The sequence below is a fragment of the Melospiza georgiana genome, chromosome 3 (assembly GCF_028018845.1).
Source record: "Melospiza georgiana isolate bMelGeo1 chromosome 3, bMelGeo1.pri, whole genome shotgun sequence".
In the NCBI taxonomy this organism is placed as follows: Eukaryota; Metazoa; Chordata; class Aves; order Passeriformes; family Passerellidae; genus Melospiza; species Melospiza georgiana.
The window spans coordinates 2,232,216-2,247,898 of record NC_080432.1 but is presented as its reverse complement, the minus strand read 5'-3'; the positions used below and the strand labels follow the sequence as shown (position 1 = coordinate 2,247,898).

General features: G+C 40.4%; 1 protein-coding gene across 2 annotated transcripts in view; it reads left to right on the top strand.

Annotated features, from left to right (window-relative positions):
- The window catches only part of KIF13B (kinesin family member 13B), a 124,903-nt gene that overhangs the window by 45,010 nt on the left and 64,210 nt on the right, over positions 1-15,683 (top strand). For both annotated transcript variants that reach the window (XM_058020198.1, XM_058020197.1), the window contains exons 3-10: positions 4,339-4,354; positions 5,821-5,881; positions 7,531-7,623; positions 8,223-8,403; positions 8,792-8,879; positions 10,164-10,298; positions 12,118-12,230; positions 12,674-12,785. In XM_058020198.1, the coding sequence (XP_057876181.1) occupies positions 4,339-4,354; positions 5,821-5,881; positions 7,531-7,623; positions 8,223-8,403; positions 8,792-8,879; positions 10,164-10,298; positions 12,118-12,230; positions 12,674-12,785 (799 nt within the window). The remainder of the gene's footprint in view (positions 1-4,338; positions 4,355-5,820; positions 5,882-7,530; positions 7,624-8,222; positions 8,404-8,791; positions 8,880-10,163; positions 10,299-12,117; positions 12,231-12,673; positions 12,786-15,683) is intronic.

Genomic DNA, 15,683 nt, shown 5'->3' with positions numbered 1-15,683 from the left:
ATAGTTGGAATTGTTGCCTCTCTTTTTTTTCTTTTTTCTAACCCTCAAATTTGTACTATATTTTTGTTAATGCTTCTGAAAATGACAAAATGTTATTCCATAAATTCCATAAATCCAGCATAGCCTTGTGCCACTTGGCAGCATCACTCTTATGTACAGTTTGGTTGTTGCAGTTGCTGTTGCCATAGGAAATGTTCTTTTTCAAAAAAATGCAAAGAAGAAAACCCATGCCTGGCATGTCAGCTCCTGTCCTAGAGCTTCCGGAGCTCTTTCCCCTGTTTCCTGCCTTGCCACCTCCCGCCTTTCTCCTCCCTTTGCCCCATCTGCCAGTTTCTGATTGAGACAAGAAGGGAGATGTGCTGTGACTGATTTAGAGCATGTGCTGATTTGCCAGCTGGCTGCTGCCTCTGAGCTGGGGGGTCAGCCAGACAGGAGAGATAAGGGCTGAGCTCTGCTCTCCTCTCCCCAGCCAGGGTTCACCTCTGCTCCTTTGCTGGGGTGTTTTCCCCCTCAATATTTGCATAATCTGAAATACACCAAGGTTACTAAACCTTCCTTCCCCCCTTTTGAACATGGAAAAACTGGGTGTTACTAAAATGCCACTATTAACTATGGTTGAACAGTTTATTGTGTTTGAATGTGTAATTTAATTATTCTGTTAAAAAATGAATCAGTAGTGGTATTGCACATGCACTGATGGTCTCAGCTGGGACCTGCTCTGATTTTATTTATATTTTTATATAAATATATAAAATATATTTATATAAATATATAAATATATAAAATATGTGCTTGAGATGTGTGGAACCACCAGAATTCTTATAGAAAAGTAAGTGTGTCCTGATCAAGAAGCTGGATCAGGACTCGTTTACACTGTGTAAGAGATAGTTTAAACAGAAATTATTACCCAAGCTCCATGTTTTCATTCACTCTCAAAACAGCAAATATGTTCATGGTATCACCAAATTATTTGAGTTGGAAAAGACCTTAAAGATCATCTTGTTGCAATTCTCTGCAGTAAATAAAATACTGTTAAATGGAGGATGTTGTTTTGGAGTAATCTTCCTCCTTTTTTAATTTTAGAATTAAATTAGATGCATTAGATTCCCTCTACTTCTGTTTGACATTGAACTGAGAAGAGATAAGAGAAGGGAGTAGGCAAATTCCTGTCAGACTGGATACAAGTGAAAACAAGTAGCTGGAAGCATCTCAGTGACATCCTTCAGTGGCTGAAAGATAAAGTTTTCCCTCCCTGCCTCGGATGCTCCTGCTGTATCTGAGATAGATGGGAATTTTTGGCTGTTGGCCGAGGAGCTGCCTGCACCTCAAATGGCAGCATCTTTGGGGATGGAGAGGGACCTGGGACAAGGGATGGAGGGACAGTACGCAGGGAATGGCTGCCCACTGCCAGAGGGCAGGGATAGATGGGAATTTGGGAAGGAATTGTTGGGTGTGAGGGTGGGGAGGCCCTGGCACAGGGTGCCCAGAGAAGCTGTGGCTGCTTCATCCCTGGAAGCTTCTCTGTGCCAGGGCCTCCCCACCCTCATGAGGAACAATTCCTTCCAGATATCTAACCTAAATTTCCCCTCTCCCAGTTTGAACCCCTTCTCCCTTGTCCTGTCACTCCAGTTCCTGATGAGCAGTCCCTCTCCAGCTTCCCTGTCACCCTTCCAACACTGGAAGGTGCTGTGAGGTCTCCACACAACCTTTTCCAGGCTGAGCAGCCTGAAATTTCCCAGCCTGTCTCCTTAGGGGAGGTTCTCCAGTCCTCTTATCAACCTCATGGCCTCCTCCGGACTTGCTCCACCAGTTTTGTGTCCTTCCCATGCTGGTGACACCAGAACTGTGTGCAGCATTCCAGGTGGGGCTTGACAAGAGCATAGGGGGAAAGTGGCACACAAGGTTCCTGTCGTGTTTTGTTGTAGGAGAACCTTCCCTTCTGTGTGGGGCTGAACAGCCCAAAAAATCCCCAGCCTGTCTCCTTAGGGAAGGTTCTCCAGTCCTCTTATCAACCTCATGGCCTCCTCTGGACTTGCTCCACCAGTTTTGTGTCCTTCCCATGCTGGGGACACCAGAACTGTGTGCAGCATTCCAGGTGGGTTTGCCAAGAGCAGAGGGGGAAAGTCACCTCCCTATTCTTGGCACACAAGGTTCCTGTCATGTTGTGTTGTAGGAGATCCTTCCCTGCTGTGTGGGTGGTGCTGTTCTTGGTATTTACCTTCTCCTCACCTCTGGGATGGAGAGGAGCACTTGAGTGTGAGCACCCAGTGTGTCCTTGCAGCCAGCCAGGCTGCTGTGGGTGCTCTAATTCCCCATCTACTCAATTCCCAAGGGATTTTGCATCAGGCTGAAAATCTTTTCATGGGTTTCTGGGCCAAGCATGCAGCTGCAGCACTAATGGGCTCATATGTTCACAGCACAGTGATGCAGGCTGCACCCTGAATGCTTTCCTTGGGGAAACATTTGTCCCATTTATTCTCTCTGTGGTCAGAAGTACATGACACAAACTGCAGCTCTGTGTAGCTGTGCTGTGTCCCAAATGCTGCACTCTGGGTTTTATGGAGATTCTGTTCCCTCAAGTTTGGATTAAGCAAGACCCAAGACCTGGGTTTGTGTGTTTGTGCAGCCCTTCAGAAAATGAGATACTTAGCTCAGACTAAAGGTCTTAAGTTAAGCTTGATGATACATAGCCCTGTGTAATCCATAATCTTAAAATTGTATCTGTGATAGAATTTCTTAGATTATATCCTTACAGCTGCTTTAACCCAAATACTCAATAATATGCCCTATATTGAGGGCTGGGCAGATCAGCTGGGTTGTTGCAATATAATCCTGCCTTGGTATTGGGCTGGGGAATGTGAGCAGGGCTGTGTCACATCTCTGAGTGCTAAACTCAGACTCTGAATCCAGGCTTGCTGCTCCTTTTGTTTTACAAGGAGATTTTTGTAGGAATAGTAATTAACCTGTCCTGGGAGCAGAACTCCCCTAAAGGCAATTTCCAGTGAAGTCCTGCAGCAAAGTGCTCCATGAGCATTTCAGAGCACAAAAGGCCGTGAAAATGCTCCTTTGTCTCTCTGAGGGGATCCAGAGGGGCTCTCTGGAGTCTCCTGTATCTGGATCAAAGCCCCACTAAAGGAGATTCCCTCAATAAAATCCACCCAGGAGCAACATCCTAGAGCCCACACCAAGCTGGCTGCCAGGACCTTGGGAGAGACTTTATTTCAACTAAGCCAGGTGGCAGAGGAAAAGGGGTCATGTTGTCATTGCTGGCTTGGATGACCCCGTGACACGGGGTGACCTTGACTTCAGTAATCGTCCTGCTCTCCCAAGTGCCCGTTGTTCCTGTTCTGTCAAACAGATACAGCAGATCCAGGCATGAGCAAAAAGGGGTGATGGATTTGTGTAATAAATAGTTGATTTTGAGAGTCAATGCTCAGAAATTACTATTTTTAAACTTGCTTCTTCAGCCTTGTGAGCAGCAGGAGCTCTGAGGGTAATCCTGTATGGCTCCCATGTCTTTCTCCTGCTCTGTTCAAAAGAAATCAGTGTTGCTTGTCACAAGACTTTACTCGTTGCTGATGTCAAGAGTTTCCTAATGCCATTTGGAAGGTCCAGGACAAGGGGAATATCAGTGGTTTGTTGTGTGTTTACTGCTTTTCTCCAGCCTCTGATATGGGGAGGCTGCAGTCATCCACTGGGGCCGTGCTGGTATTTTAAAGGTCACTCCAGTAATTTTGTGCTTGCTTAAAAACAAACAAACAAAAACCCCCAAACTTTTAAATTCTGCACATAACAGAGTAGAAGAATTGCTGTTCTCTGCTCATTCTTTTGAGGAAGCAAATGTTTGCTCTGCTGTCCCAGCAACCAGAGAGAGCTGGGTTGGGCAAGCCCAGGGGCTGGGCTCTGAAATTTCCTCTTGAATAACACTCCTGAAGGTCTTGTTCAAGTGGTTTGGGAAATTTTTATGTTACTTGGGTACTTTGTTTTTAAGAGGTAGTGACACCCAGAGAGACGGAGAGGTGTCACAAGAAAAACCCGTGAGAGAATGAGAAAGACATGCAGCATGAGGAAAATCAGTGGCTTTGAATTTTAAATCAACTCTGAGCAGCATTTCAAATCATGCCCCTGAAAGGGTTTCTAAAATGACTTAGGGTCTGTAAGCAAGGAGAGATCTGAGGAGAGAAATGAAGTTTTAATGTAGCATTCCATTTATTAATGATAGCACAATTAAGCTGAAATCACTTCAACTAACAATCCTTGTTTTTCTTTTGTCTTTTTTTTTTTTCTTCCCCTGACCTTGTACCAAATCCTTTCCACTCCTGATGCATTGGGGAACAGCAGAACTCACCCAAAGGTAAGGGCTTTTTATCAGTGTGTGGGAGTTGTCCTATCACTTGCTCACTCTTGGGTTATCCAAATATTAAAAGCATTTTGCAGAGCTCTGTTGCTGCTCAGCTGCTGAGTAAGAAACTCGAAGCATCTCCTTGCTGCAGAAATGCTCTGTGCACCCCGTGCCAAGAAATGAGTCAGAGGAATAAATGAGAACATCCACACTCAGCACTGCAGGCTCTGAATGGAGGATATTTGTTCTTTGTGGGCTTTTTAAAAAGCATTTTCTGGTATTTGTGATAAAGCAAACTCATTTTGTTTTTATGGTCCCGTGACTTTGTGCTTGTTCTGAAGACTCTGCCCTGGCAGATCAGGGTTCAGCTCCATGGATGTGCTCATACAGCCAGTGGTGTTTTATTAAATGTTCTGAAGGCTTGGGATGCTTCGATAATATGTTTAGCTGTAAAATGAATTCAAAGTAAAAAAAAAAAAAAGGCACCATAATTTTTCATACACAAGCTGTTGTTTCCTCAGTTAGAGGATATAAAATAACTACTTTATCTCTTGATGCTGGTACTGGGGGGGAAACAATGTATTTTTGAAGATAAATTATTTAAATTTCAAGGATTTTGCTATGTTAAGCATTTTCATAAATGTTGGTAGTCAGCAGGACATCCAAAGGAGAAAGAGCAGCTTCCATTAAGCTTAGAGGGGAAATCCACAGCCTGAGAGCCCCACATTGCACTTCCCTTTTCCTACATCCTGCAGAATAAATTTTGTGAATGTAGGTCAGACATTACCCTAATTAATATTTCTCCTTGCAGATACATACCCGGGGAGCTGTTTTTGCAAACATCTGTCCCAAAATACACATTGTATTATTTCAGGTCATCTTTCAGGACGAAAGGTGCCTGTGGACCTTTCGATGGATTTATGGCAAAATTGAAAATTTTCTATTAAAAATATTATAGTGTTGCTCTTTTCATGATAAAACTGATTTGCTTTCTATTATTCTTTGCAAATATTAGACTTTGATGACTGCTTTGGTTTGTCATGGAATGTAAATAAATACATACTCCTCTTGTATGGAAAGAGCTTGCTACCCTAAGGCTTGTTTTTAATTTATGCAGACAAGAGGCACGGGGAGATGGGAGGCAGAGAGAGCTAGAGGACATCTGTCAGTTTGGAAAAGAGAAACTCTGGTGAAAAATGCATTGCAAGGATAGGTTTGGAGGGAGAAATTGAGAGGTCCTTGACATCCACAGGGTTGGCACATGGAGAGTGGGGAGTAGGGTTGGCACAGAAAGGAGCAAATAGAAACAAGGAACAAATAAAAAGCATGCAGGAAAATGAAGTGTTTGTTTGGGCTTCAAACTCCTGGTAAATAAGGAATTCAGTGGGAATGTGTGTTGAGTTCAGAATGTCAGAATGTGAATAACGTGTTGGATTTGGCTGTAGCTGTTCTGAGGTGTCCTGGTTGTTTCCCTGCAGGTGTTTGCCTATGATCACTGCTTTTGGTCCATGGATGAATCTGTCAAAGAAAAATATGCAGGTAATAATATTTACTGTGGCTTGGCTGTCTCCAGGTGGGAATGATCTGATTAAAATACAGTCCTTGCTGCAGGGCACAGGCCATATGGCACAAAGTGCTGCCCTTTCTATGACTGGCTGCTGTCAAAAAAGGGAAAATCAATCATTCCAGTTCCTTTTCTCTAAAGATGACAACAGCAATGGGCAGTGCCACCCCTTTGCAATGCAGAGAGTGGAGAAACCCAGCACAATGATGCTTTACTCCTGTTTACAGCTTTATTTAAAATACTGCTCCAACTCCATCATTTTAAATGCATCAAACCCAATTTTTATTTTGAGGAGCACTGTTACGTGTAATTTCATGTTTTTCAGTGCTGATGAGAGTTTGGCATCATAGTAAAACCTAATAAAGGAATCTTAATAAAAGGCTAATTTCATTTAACTTTATGTGAATTCAGATGCTTTAGTGAGAGTGTGTAATGTATTCATTAAAAGTTTTCATAAACGTTTCCTATGTATTATTAGAATGTATTTTGGCATATAGTTATGGTAAAATATGAACTGCATTTGGACTTATCACTCCTATAATTTATTCCTTTCATAGTTGTTATCCTTTAAAATTTGGGATCAATTGAACTTAATATTTATTTCATAAAAATCATAAGAAAAAACAAAGACACATACACTTCCTAATTTTAATTTCTTTAACAAATGAATAATAGCTTATCAAGGCTCTAAGAAAAATGTGACACTTTCAGCCATACAAATTACATAGGAATATTACATATTTTGTTTCTCAAACTAAAGGTGGTGCCTATATAACTGATATTTTGGTCTGTTATGCAGTGGAAGTGTTACCCCAGCTGAGCCTGGCACAGCTCTTGGTGCTTTTGATGGAGAATTTAGCATGGATTTGCCTGTAAAGATAAGAACTTAAAGAGGGAAAGGAAGAGCTTAAAGGAACATTGTTTGCGAGGACTTTTCAGTCCATAAAGTTCTGTCCTGCCTTGTTCAGACTTGAGTTTTTTGGGTTATAAAATTAATTCTGAAAATAGATTTTGTTCAAGAAGTTACTACCCAGATATTTTAAGCCTTCTTTCCTCTGCTTGGAAAATTATCCAAAAAGCTCAAAGTTCAATTACAAAAGAAATCTTACACCTTACTTTTTGCCAGTGCAAAGTACCCTGTGAATATCCATATCTTCCACATACTTGTGATTCCTTCTCTGCAAAAATCTCCTCGTGGTATTATCCAATATCTTACACAGTAAAATTTTCCAGTGCTCTGTTGATTCCCTTGGATTAAAATCAACTGAGTGTCATTAAAATGTACAGAGTATATTTTGAGGAGGTGTCATTCCCCAGCAGATTAAATTCTACAGTTGGTCACGGATTCTCTGCTGATAAAACTTCTGAGTGTGAACCTTTATAGGATATTTGCTTTAATCACATCCAGGTATATCCATGGTAATCCCAGCCCCTAATTTTGACAGCAACATAAATCTGGAGCACATCATCTGCTTCTTTCCAGGGAGCAAACACTGGATGTGATTTAGGCAGCAACAGCAGGAAAACCCTCACAGCTTCCATCTAATCCAAAAGAACAATCCAAATCAAGGGACAAAAAGCTCTTGCTGTGTTACAGTGTTGGCTTGTGTGTTCTGTTTTCTAGGTCAAGATGTTGTTTTCAAGTGCCTTGGAGAGAATATTCTTCAGAATGCCTTTGAAGGCTACAACGCTTGTATCTTTGCCTATGGGCAAACAGGTGAGTCCCAGAGTCAGGGAGAAATGTTACCTCCAAAGGTGTTGTGTTCTGGTTCTTTCCACGGTTCTTGTGACATTGTTGGAGGAGAAATACCTTCTGATGTAGATAAGAAATGTTTTCCTCTTTTTTAACATCAGATATGAGGTGGGCAGGACGAGAAGTAAGGTTTTGTTGCTGCTGGCTACCCTTATTTCTCACACTTCACATGATAATCTTTGGCGTGACCATGGTCGTCCTTGAGCTCAGAGCATTGCTCAGATTTTCTGCCTCTGTGCTTAAAATAATCTTCAATTGTCATTTTAATTTAATATTTATAGGGTAATATGAAGGTTTTTCTCATTAGTGACTTGTCATCTGCAGTAAGGCTCTATCTATCTAAAAGTTCTCCAGTACTCTGAACCAAATTTCTTGTTTTCCTTTTCCCTTTAATTAAAATACTCTTTAGCTCAGTGGTGTTTGTGTTACTTTAAGGCAGAAAATGGAGCAAATACCTTCTACTAACATGCAGATTTTAAAAAAATTTCTTTTATTTCTTATCAATATTCTGCACAGCAGAAACCTTTGTTGCATGTTCTCTAATCACAGCTTCCCTCACACAGGTTCTGGAAAATCCTACACCATGATGGGTACTGCTGATCAGCCTGGATTAATCCCTAGACTTTGCAGTGGACTCTTTGAAAGAGCACAGAAAGAAGAAAATGAAGAGCAGAGTTTCAAAGTGGAAGTATCCTACATGGAGATTTACAATGAGAAAGTCAGAGATCTCCTTGACCCCAAAGGGTGAGGAATTTGTGTGTGAATGGCACTGTAGAACTTGTCCTACACTCTTCCTTTACATAACCAGTTTGCCTTAATGGATCCCATCTAAAACATTTGCCTAGGATGACTTTTGCTGCTTCCTGATCTCAGCATCTCCTCATTATAAATCAAAATAAAGTAGCAAGACTAAAAGCCTGGAGTAAATGTACCTTTTGTGAAGTGACAGCACTGTCTGTGTCAGCTTTTTATGTGTTATAAAGCTTTTTTTGTGTTTGCATTCTGGCCCTTGCTCTGCGCTTCAGTGGGTATTTGTGAGACCATCCTGTTTGAGATGTGTCAGTGGACTTTGTGTAAATGTTGTCTTAAGTCAGTCATGTGCTTATAAATCCCTTTTTTTTCCCCCAACCAGAAGCCGTCAGTCATTAAAGGTTAGAGAACACAGTGTTTATGGCCCTTACGTAGATGGCCTATCCAAACTAGCTGTTGCTAGCTACAAGGTAAGGATCAACTTTATGAAAGGCTTATCTTCACATCCTAAACACCAGGTGCTGTCCCTTAAGCTGGACAGAACTACTAAAATGCTCCTTATCAGTAATCTTAGAGCAAGAGAGCTGCAGATTGTTGTGATGTGATCCCTGGGGAGAGCAGGGCTGAGAGCAGAAACTCCCTTCATCTTGTGCTGCTCAGTAATTCTGGAAGTAATTCAGCTGCTGAATGGAACAGATTTCCTCTCAGCATTAAGATGAGTGCAGACTGTCATGAGAAAGTGTTCTGTGATTAATTACAGGCCCAGGATTAAGCAGAGACAGGCTCTCAGTGCCCCACTGTGTCACTTTTTGCCTGCCATGCTCTACTCTGTGATTTCCCTTCCCAGTAGCACACACTGGAATTATGAACTAATGATTGTTTACCCAGCAAATACTTGAGAGCATCACATGAAACTGGCTTGCAGGACAGTAAATGTTTATGTGTACATTCACAAAATGCCCTGTTTTTTGAGGAGCTTTAACTGGTGAAAATGAATAAATATGGGATGGAATCTGTCAGCTTAAGCAAAACATGAAAACAGTGCAATTGCAGTTTCTCCAGGTGTTCATCCAGCTCTCCGTGGTGGTTTCTGCTCAGACAGGACACATTTCATGCTTTGCCTTTCCATGTTGCCCAGCAGCTTTTTGTAATCCAGAATTTGGAGTCAGTGGTCTGTGGTGGTCCTTTGTTTGACTGTTTATTTGAGTTGTTTTAGCATCACCCAGCTAGAGATGCAGAAATAGAGGTTTAGCCCAAGACCCCGAGGTTTTAACTATTTTACACAATTGCTGTGAAACCCCAAAGCAGGGGAGCTGCACCTTTCTCAAGCATCACAACAGATGAAAGAACATAATAAACTCTTAAAATTTGGAGGAATGTAATGTTCTGTTCAGCATGGTTCTGTTTTATAAACCTCTGAGCCTTTTGTCAGTATTCCAGATTCTCAGACCATGACAGCCTGAGACTAAAATGTGACAGGGTTCAAACACAAATTGCTGTTCCTCACTTCTTCCTCTGCTTTTGAGTGTTGCTGTGTGCAGCCAGGTGCATTATTTTTGTTGATAATTTAATATCTAGGTTGAGGAGTGGGTGAAGTCATGACACTTGGAGTTTTTTTCATCACGTATTTCTAATTAAACAAATGGGAGGCTTAGCAAGAAAATGCTGCATTTGACCAAGATGAGGTGATTTTTGGAGGTAATTGAAAAGGATGTCAATGCAGATATACTCATGGCTGTAAAAATTGTATTTAGGACATCGAGTCCTTGATGTCTGAGGGCAACAAATCTCGGACAGTGGCTGCCACCAACATGAACGAGGAGAGCAGTCGGTCCCACGCAGTCTTCAAGATCATCCTCACCCACACCCTCTATGATGTGCAGTCAGGGGTAAGAAAATCCAGCTGCAAGCTCCAAATGTCAGCCTGGAATGTGTCTCTTGCTTTAATGTATTTCACAGGAAAAGAAACACCTCTTTGGAAGCAGCAGTTTGCAGTACAGGCTAAACATAAAATAGGTGAAAAATAGAAATACACCTGAGTGTACATTTGGTGATCCAGATGGATCTCCTAATGTGCACTTGTGGTTATTTAATGCAGATTGAATAATCTCGTGGTTATTTAATGCAAATTGATATAAATTACCAGCTTGCTAAAGTAATGCAAATTTGTTTAAATTATCAACTTCCTAAATTGAAAAAAATACTAATTTTCAATATTTTACATTCTATGCCACAAATGCTTTTATGTATAAATATTCAATATTGGAAAAGCATTTAAAGCTGCAAATATTTTAATTTTATGTTGCCTTATACATAAATATGCCTTGGAGAGGTGCATGAAATACATTATGACAATATTATTTAATCCCTCACAGAAAATGATGATAAACTGGAATTGAAAGAAGTATCTTTAAACTTCATTGATAAATTCTGTGCTTGGATAATTCTTTAATGTTTTCAAAGCCTTGGAGAAATTTTGTGTCCACAGAGCAAATCTGAGCCTAAATATTGGAAAGCATAATGAGAATTTGGGCTTTCTTTCATCCTGTTTTCTCAATTTCCACCAGTCTTCTTATCCACACAATTTTCCTCATTCTTTATTTGGATTTTTTCCCCATTGCACTTCAAATCAGCATCATACTATGGTGATTTTTTTTTTATTTTTCCATATTTTGTCATTCCATATTTTGTCATTCCATTTTATTTTTCCATATTTTGTCATTCCAGTTTTGCTATGGCTCTTTGTACAGCTTTTCATACCTGGTTTTTGTGTGGTCCTGCTCAGCCTGGATGCAGAGTGGTTGTCACTGTCCATGTTCTCTGCACCTTCCAGTGACCCCTGTGTGAACTTCTACAACAGATTTCCCTGTTCTCCCATCTGCTGCTCCTTTCAGTCCTGGAAATGGCACATTCCATGATCACATCGTGTTGTGATAGGTTTAGGGTGTAATTTTTGAGAGCTTATTGATTTTAATTATTCCATTTATTTATGTGGATGCAGCACTTTGTATTTGGGATCCTGGGGTGCTGAAGGCGCAGATGCTGCAGAAGAACATGATGTGAGCAAGCTGTTCCCAAAGACAGTTGGCTTTTCAATTTCAGATTGATTTAGGGAGCTCATGGAGTGTTTCAGAATGTCATTTTGGGTCAAATGAGGTGAAAGGATTTGTAACAAAATGTTCATTACAGGTTTAAATACTCACATAGCTGGGATTGTGTTCCAGGAGGCTGATGAGGATAAAGGAGACTTTGCAATTGTGATAGTTTATGTAAATTGTAACATGCTTCTTGTCAGGCTCATTACTGGTCACTGAAAAACAGAAGAAACTCTGGTATAAAATCTGAGGATTTTAGGAGACTGTTTTCAAGACTGGATTGTGAACCTCATGTCTCTGCTTGTGACTCCCTTGGCATAAGTCTGAATTTTTCATGGTTCAGCACTTCATTAGTGTGCTCTCCTCTGGAGATTTCTGAGATATTTGAAAATATCAGAATACCTGGTTTCACAATATCCATGACTTCCCTGTTGTTTCTGAGACAGCAAGTAGTGACTTAGCACAGGACACTGTTCAAATCCAGCCATTCTCAAAGGGGGTGGAACAAGAGTTTACACCAAAAATGAAGTTGGATTGCAGTTGTAAAATACATCAAACAGTGTAACTTGATTTAAGTGACCTAACAGGGGCTGTTCTCTGGTTCCTTCCCCAGACATCAGGTGAGAAGGTGGGCAAGCTCAGCCTGGTGGACTTGGCAGGCAGTGAAAGGGCAACTAAAACTGGTGCTGCAGGAGACAGGCTGAAAGAAGGAAGCAACATTAACAAGTAAGACTTTGAAATTGTTTGTTTTCCTTTTTTCATCACCATTTCCTGCTAAATACAGCCTACTTGTAAAACAGTCTGAAGCTCCTGTAGTCAATTTTCTCCTTTTCTTCTCTGTACAAAGCTCCTGTAGTCAATTTTTCTCCTTCTCTCTATTTCTCCTTCTGACATGCAGTACTCTTAGATATGGGAATAAGATTTCCATCTTTTAAAAGAATATTTGTGTTCCTGCAACTGCCATGAATTTCATTGTGAAGACCTGATTATTAAGACTGAAAACATACTGAAAAAAATAAGAGTGGAGCTTTTGTGAAGAAAGAATGATCAAAATTAAATGAGGAATATTTTCCTCAGAGCATGTTTTCAGAGAGGAAGTCACTGTCTAAATATGCATTTGACTTATGAATATTTACCCTTGTTAATGACTATTTGTGTTCTCTGGGCAGATCCCTCACAACTCTGGGGCTGGTTATTTCTGCCCTGGCAGATCAGGCTGCTGGCAAGAACAAGAACAAATTTGTTCCATATCGTGATTCTGTGCTCACTTGGTTACTTAAAGTAAGTAAGGATTTTTTTTTTAATCTTTTTTAAAGTTAAATAAAAGAGAGGAAAAGGGAGAAGAGTGTTATTGAATGAAATCAAAATTGTGTGCTTTTTGCCTCATTTTCTGGGTTTGATGTTAACCATAATTGTCTTTGGAAAATGAGCTGGATGTAAGCCATTAGTATCTCTGCAGACTAAATATGTGTCTTCTGCTGACCTGCAATGGCCTAAGGATTAAGGAACTTCAAAAATAAAATTAAAAGCAGTGTATATTTTATGGGTCAGTGTAAGTACAGCTTCACGCACAACCTTGGGGCTAATTTAATTTGGGTTAGTTCTGCATACAGCTGATTTTACATCCTGGTATGCTTAGCTCTGAAGATGTTAATTAAGACAATTACCTTTTTCTAATTGTCTAATTTAATTGTTAAGATATTTTACTTTTGTCAGCAGAGTATAATTGCAGAGCATTATCCCAGTTACAGTCTGAGGAACAGGTCAGGAGACTTCTGAGATGCTGTTCATGTGAAATGAGCAGTTAAATCATTTTCTGAACTGTGCAGGGCTCTTATTTGGTGTTTTTTTTGGGGGAAAAAGGAGTGTTTCATGATGGCGCTTGGATGAACCTGTGTACAGTCTAAATGAAGAAACCCAATTTGTTAAATATGAGATCTGTATAAGTCAAATTTCTTTTTTTTTTTTCCTTGTGCTCTATTTAGTTATTATCCAGGAGCAATTGAGATACTTATTGGTAGAAAGAAATAATTTGAGAAGAAACTGATTTGTGGCATCTCCAGCCTTTCTTTGTCCTCTTACTTTTTGTGGGTGCTCTGGCTATGCTTTGTTGTCTTAGCTTCCCCACCCTTTCTTAGCAGTGTTTTTAAGTGGTGTTTAAATTTCATATCCCTGGGATTTAACTGCACATGTGGAAAGAAAAAGACAAAGTGACTTGCAGGTTGTACTGAATTGCGGAGATCAAAAAAAACCAACACATTTTTCCTTGCAGAGATTTGAAAACAAAGTTGAATTTAATGCTTAAATAAAACAAAATCCCTGCTCCTGTAACCTCTTGACACACAAACCTTCATTTTTCTCAGTGCTGCCTTTTGATGGACCTTTTAGCATGGCTTGTGAAGTTATTTATCCCTAGCAGATCTGGACATCAAATAACCACGTAAAAATCTTAATGGAACAACACAAACAGTGTCTGAATAAAACAAGTTCTCACAGCACAGTGTTCTTGCACTGAGGCTTTTTCAGTGTTTAAATACTTTTTTGCCTCTCTATACTTACACTGAGTTTTTACTCTCATTTAGGAGAAACAGTTTTTTTTTTGGCTCTCTGCAATTTGCCAACAAAGCCACTGCACAGCTTCACTTTGCCCTGGTGTGCTCTGGGTTCCTGATGTGGCTGCAGAGGCGTGGAAACCTCCCTGATGAATTTCCAGCCTTGTTGGAATTAGTTCTGCTGCTCCATTTCTAAACAAATCCAGGGAGCAGACTGCAATTCCTGTTCAGCACCTGTCTGAGGCATTGTGGCCACGGTGCTGCCGGCCGGGCGTGGCGCAGGAACGGGAGCCCACTTTTGTTCTGCCTCCTTTCAGGCAAACCCTCTTTGTGTCCAACATCAAGGCTTGGGGGCTTTTGGGGTTTTTTAACAAACAAGCTCTCATTGAAGCTTTGTTTTGAAAGGGGGGACATTTAAATTTTTTTTTCTTTTTTTTAATTAGAGATCAAAGGAGGGGTTTATTCGTTTAAAGGGGCCTGTTTGGAGAAGCCATGAGATGGTGGGCTGTTGAATTGCAGTCAAGAGATGAGAGTCTAGCCTCCATGTTTCAGAAGGCTGATTTATTATTTTATGATGTATATTATATTAAAAGAAAATTATATATTAAAACTATACTAAAAGAATAGAAGAAAATATTTCATCAGAAAGCTAGCAAGGAATAGAAAGGAATGATAATAAAGTCTTGTGACTGACCAGAGAGTCTGAGACAGCTGGACTGTGATTGGCCATTAATTAAAAACAATCACATGAGACCAATCAAAGATGCACCTGTTGCATTCCACAGCAGCAGATAATCATTGTTTACATTTCATTTCTGAGGCCTCTCAGCTTCTCAGGAGAAAAATCCTGGCAAAGGGATTTTTCATAAAATATCTCTGTGACAGTGGGCTGAGCTTCCTGCCTGGCTTTCAACTTGTAATTATGATACCAAAGCAGACTCCATGTGTTCTAACTGCAGGAATATCTCTCATACAGTGTCTCTCCACAAGTCTGAGAAATCAGTTCGGGAGACCTCAAGATCTGACACTTGTTGCTTAATTTTGTTGAGGATTTCAGACAAAAGTGCCAGGTGAAAAATATCATTGCTTGAGCAGTGGCATCAGGTTATATGCAGGGAGCAAAATAGCTTTGTCAGTTCTGGAACTTATGGTTTTAATCAAGTTGTATTGGCACAAACATCTTGTTTTCCTGTATTAATCAGAAGCCTGATGGCTGCTATTAAAAATACAATTTCTGAGCTCCACATTTTGAATTGTTTTCACAGTAATCTTGCTGCTAGAGGAGAAAAAGCTAGTTAATTCTTAGAAATAACTTCTTTATTTATATTCTGACCCTCTAACACTTGCAAGCCCAGTCTTGCCAGGCTGGTTACAGACTCTTTTCACTAATGAGAGGCTGATTTGCTATTTTTTCACCTTTCTTGCTTATCATTAAAGAAACCAGTGAAATCAGCACATGGGGTTTATACATAAAACTTTATCAGACAGTCTGGCGTTGGACTTGAATTGCTACAAGAGGGACTTTGCCCAGTTTATAATGGGTGTATTGTGGGTTCTGCTGTATCACTGTTACAGCGTTCTCAGCTGCCTCTACAGCAGAGCTGCAATTCAGATAATGAATTAATCC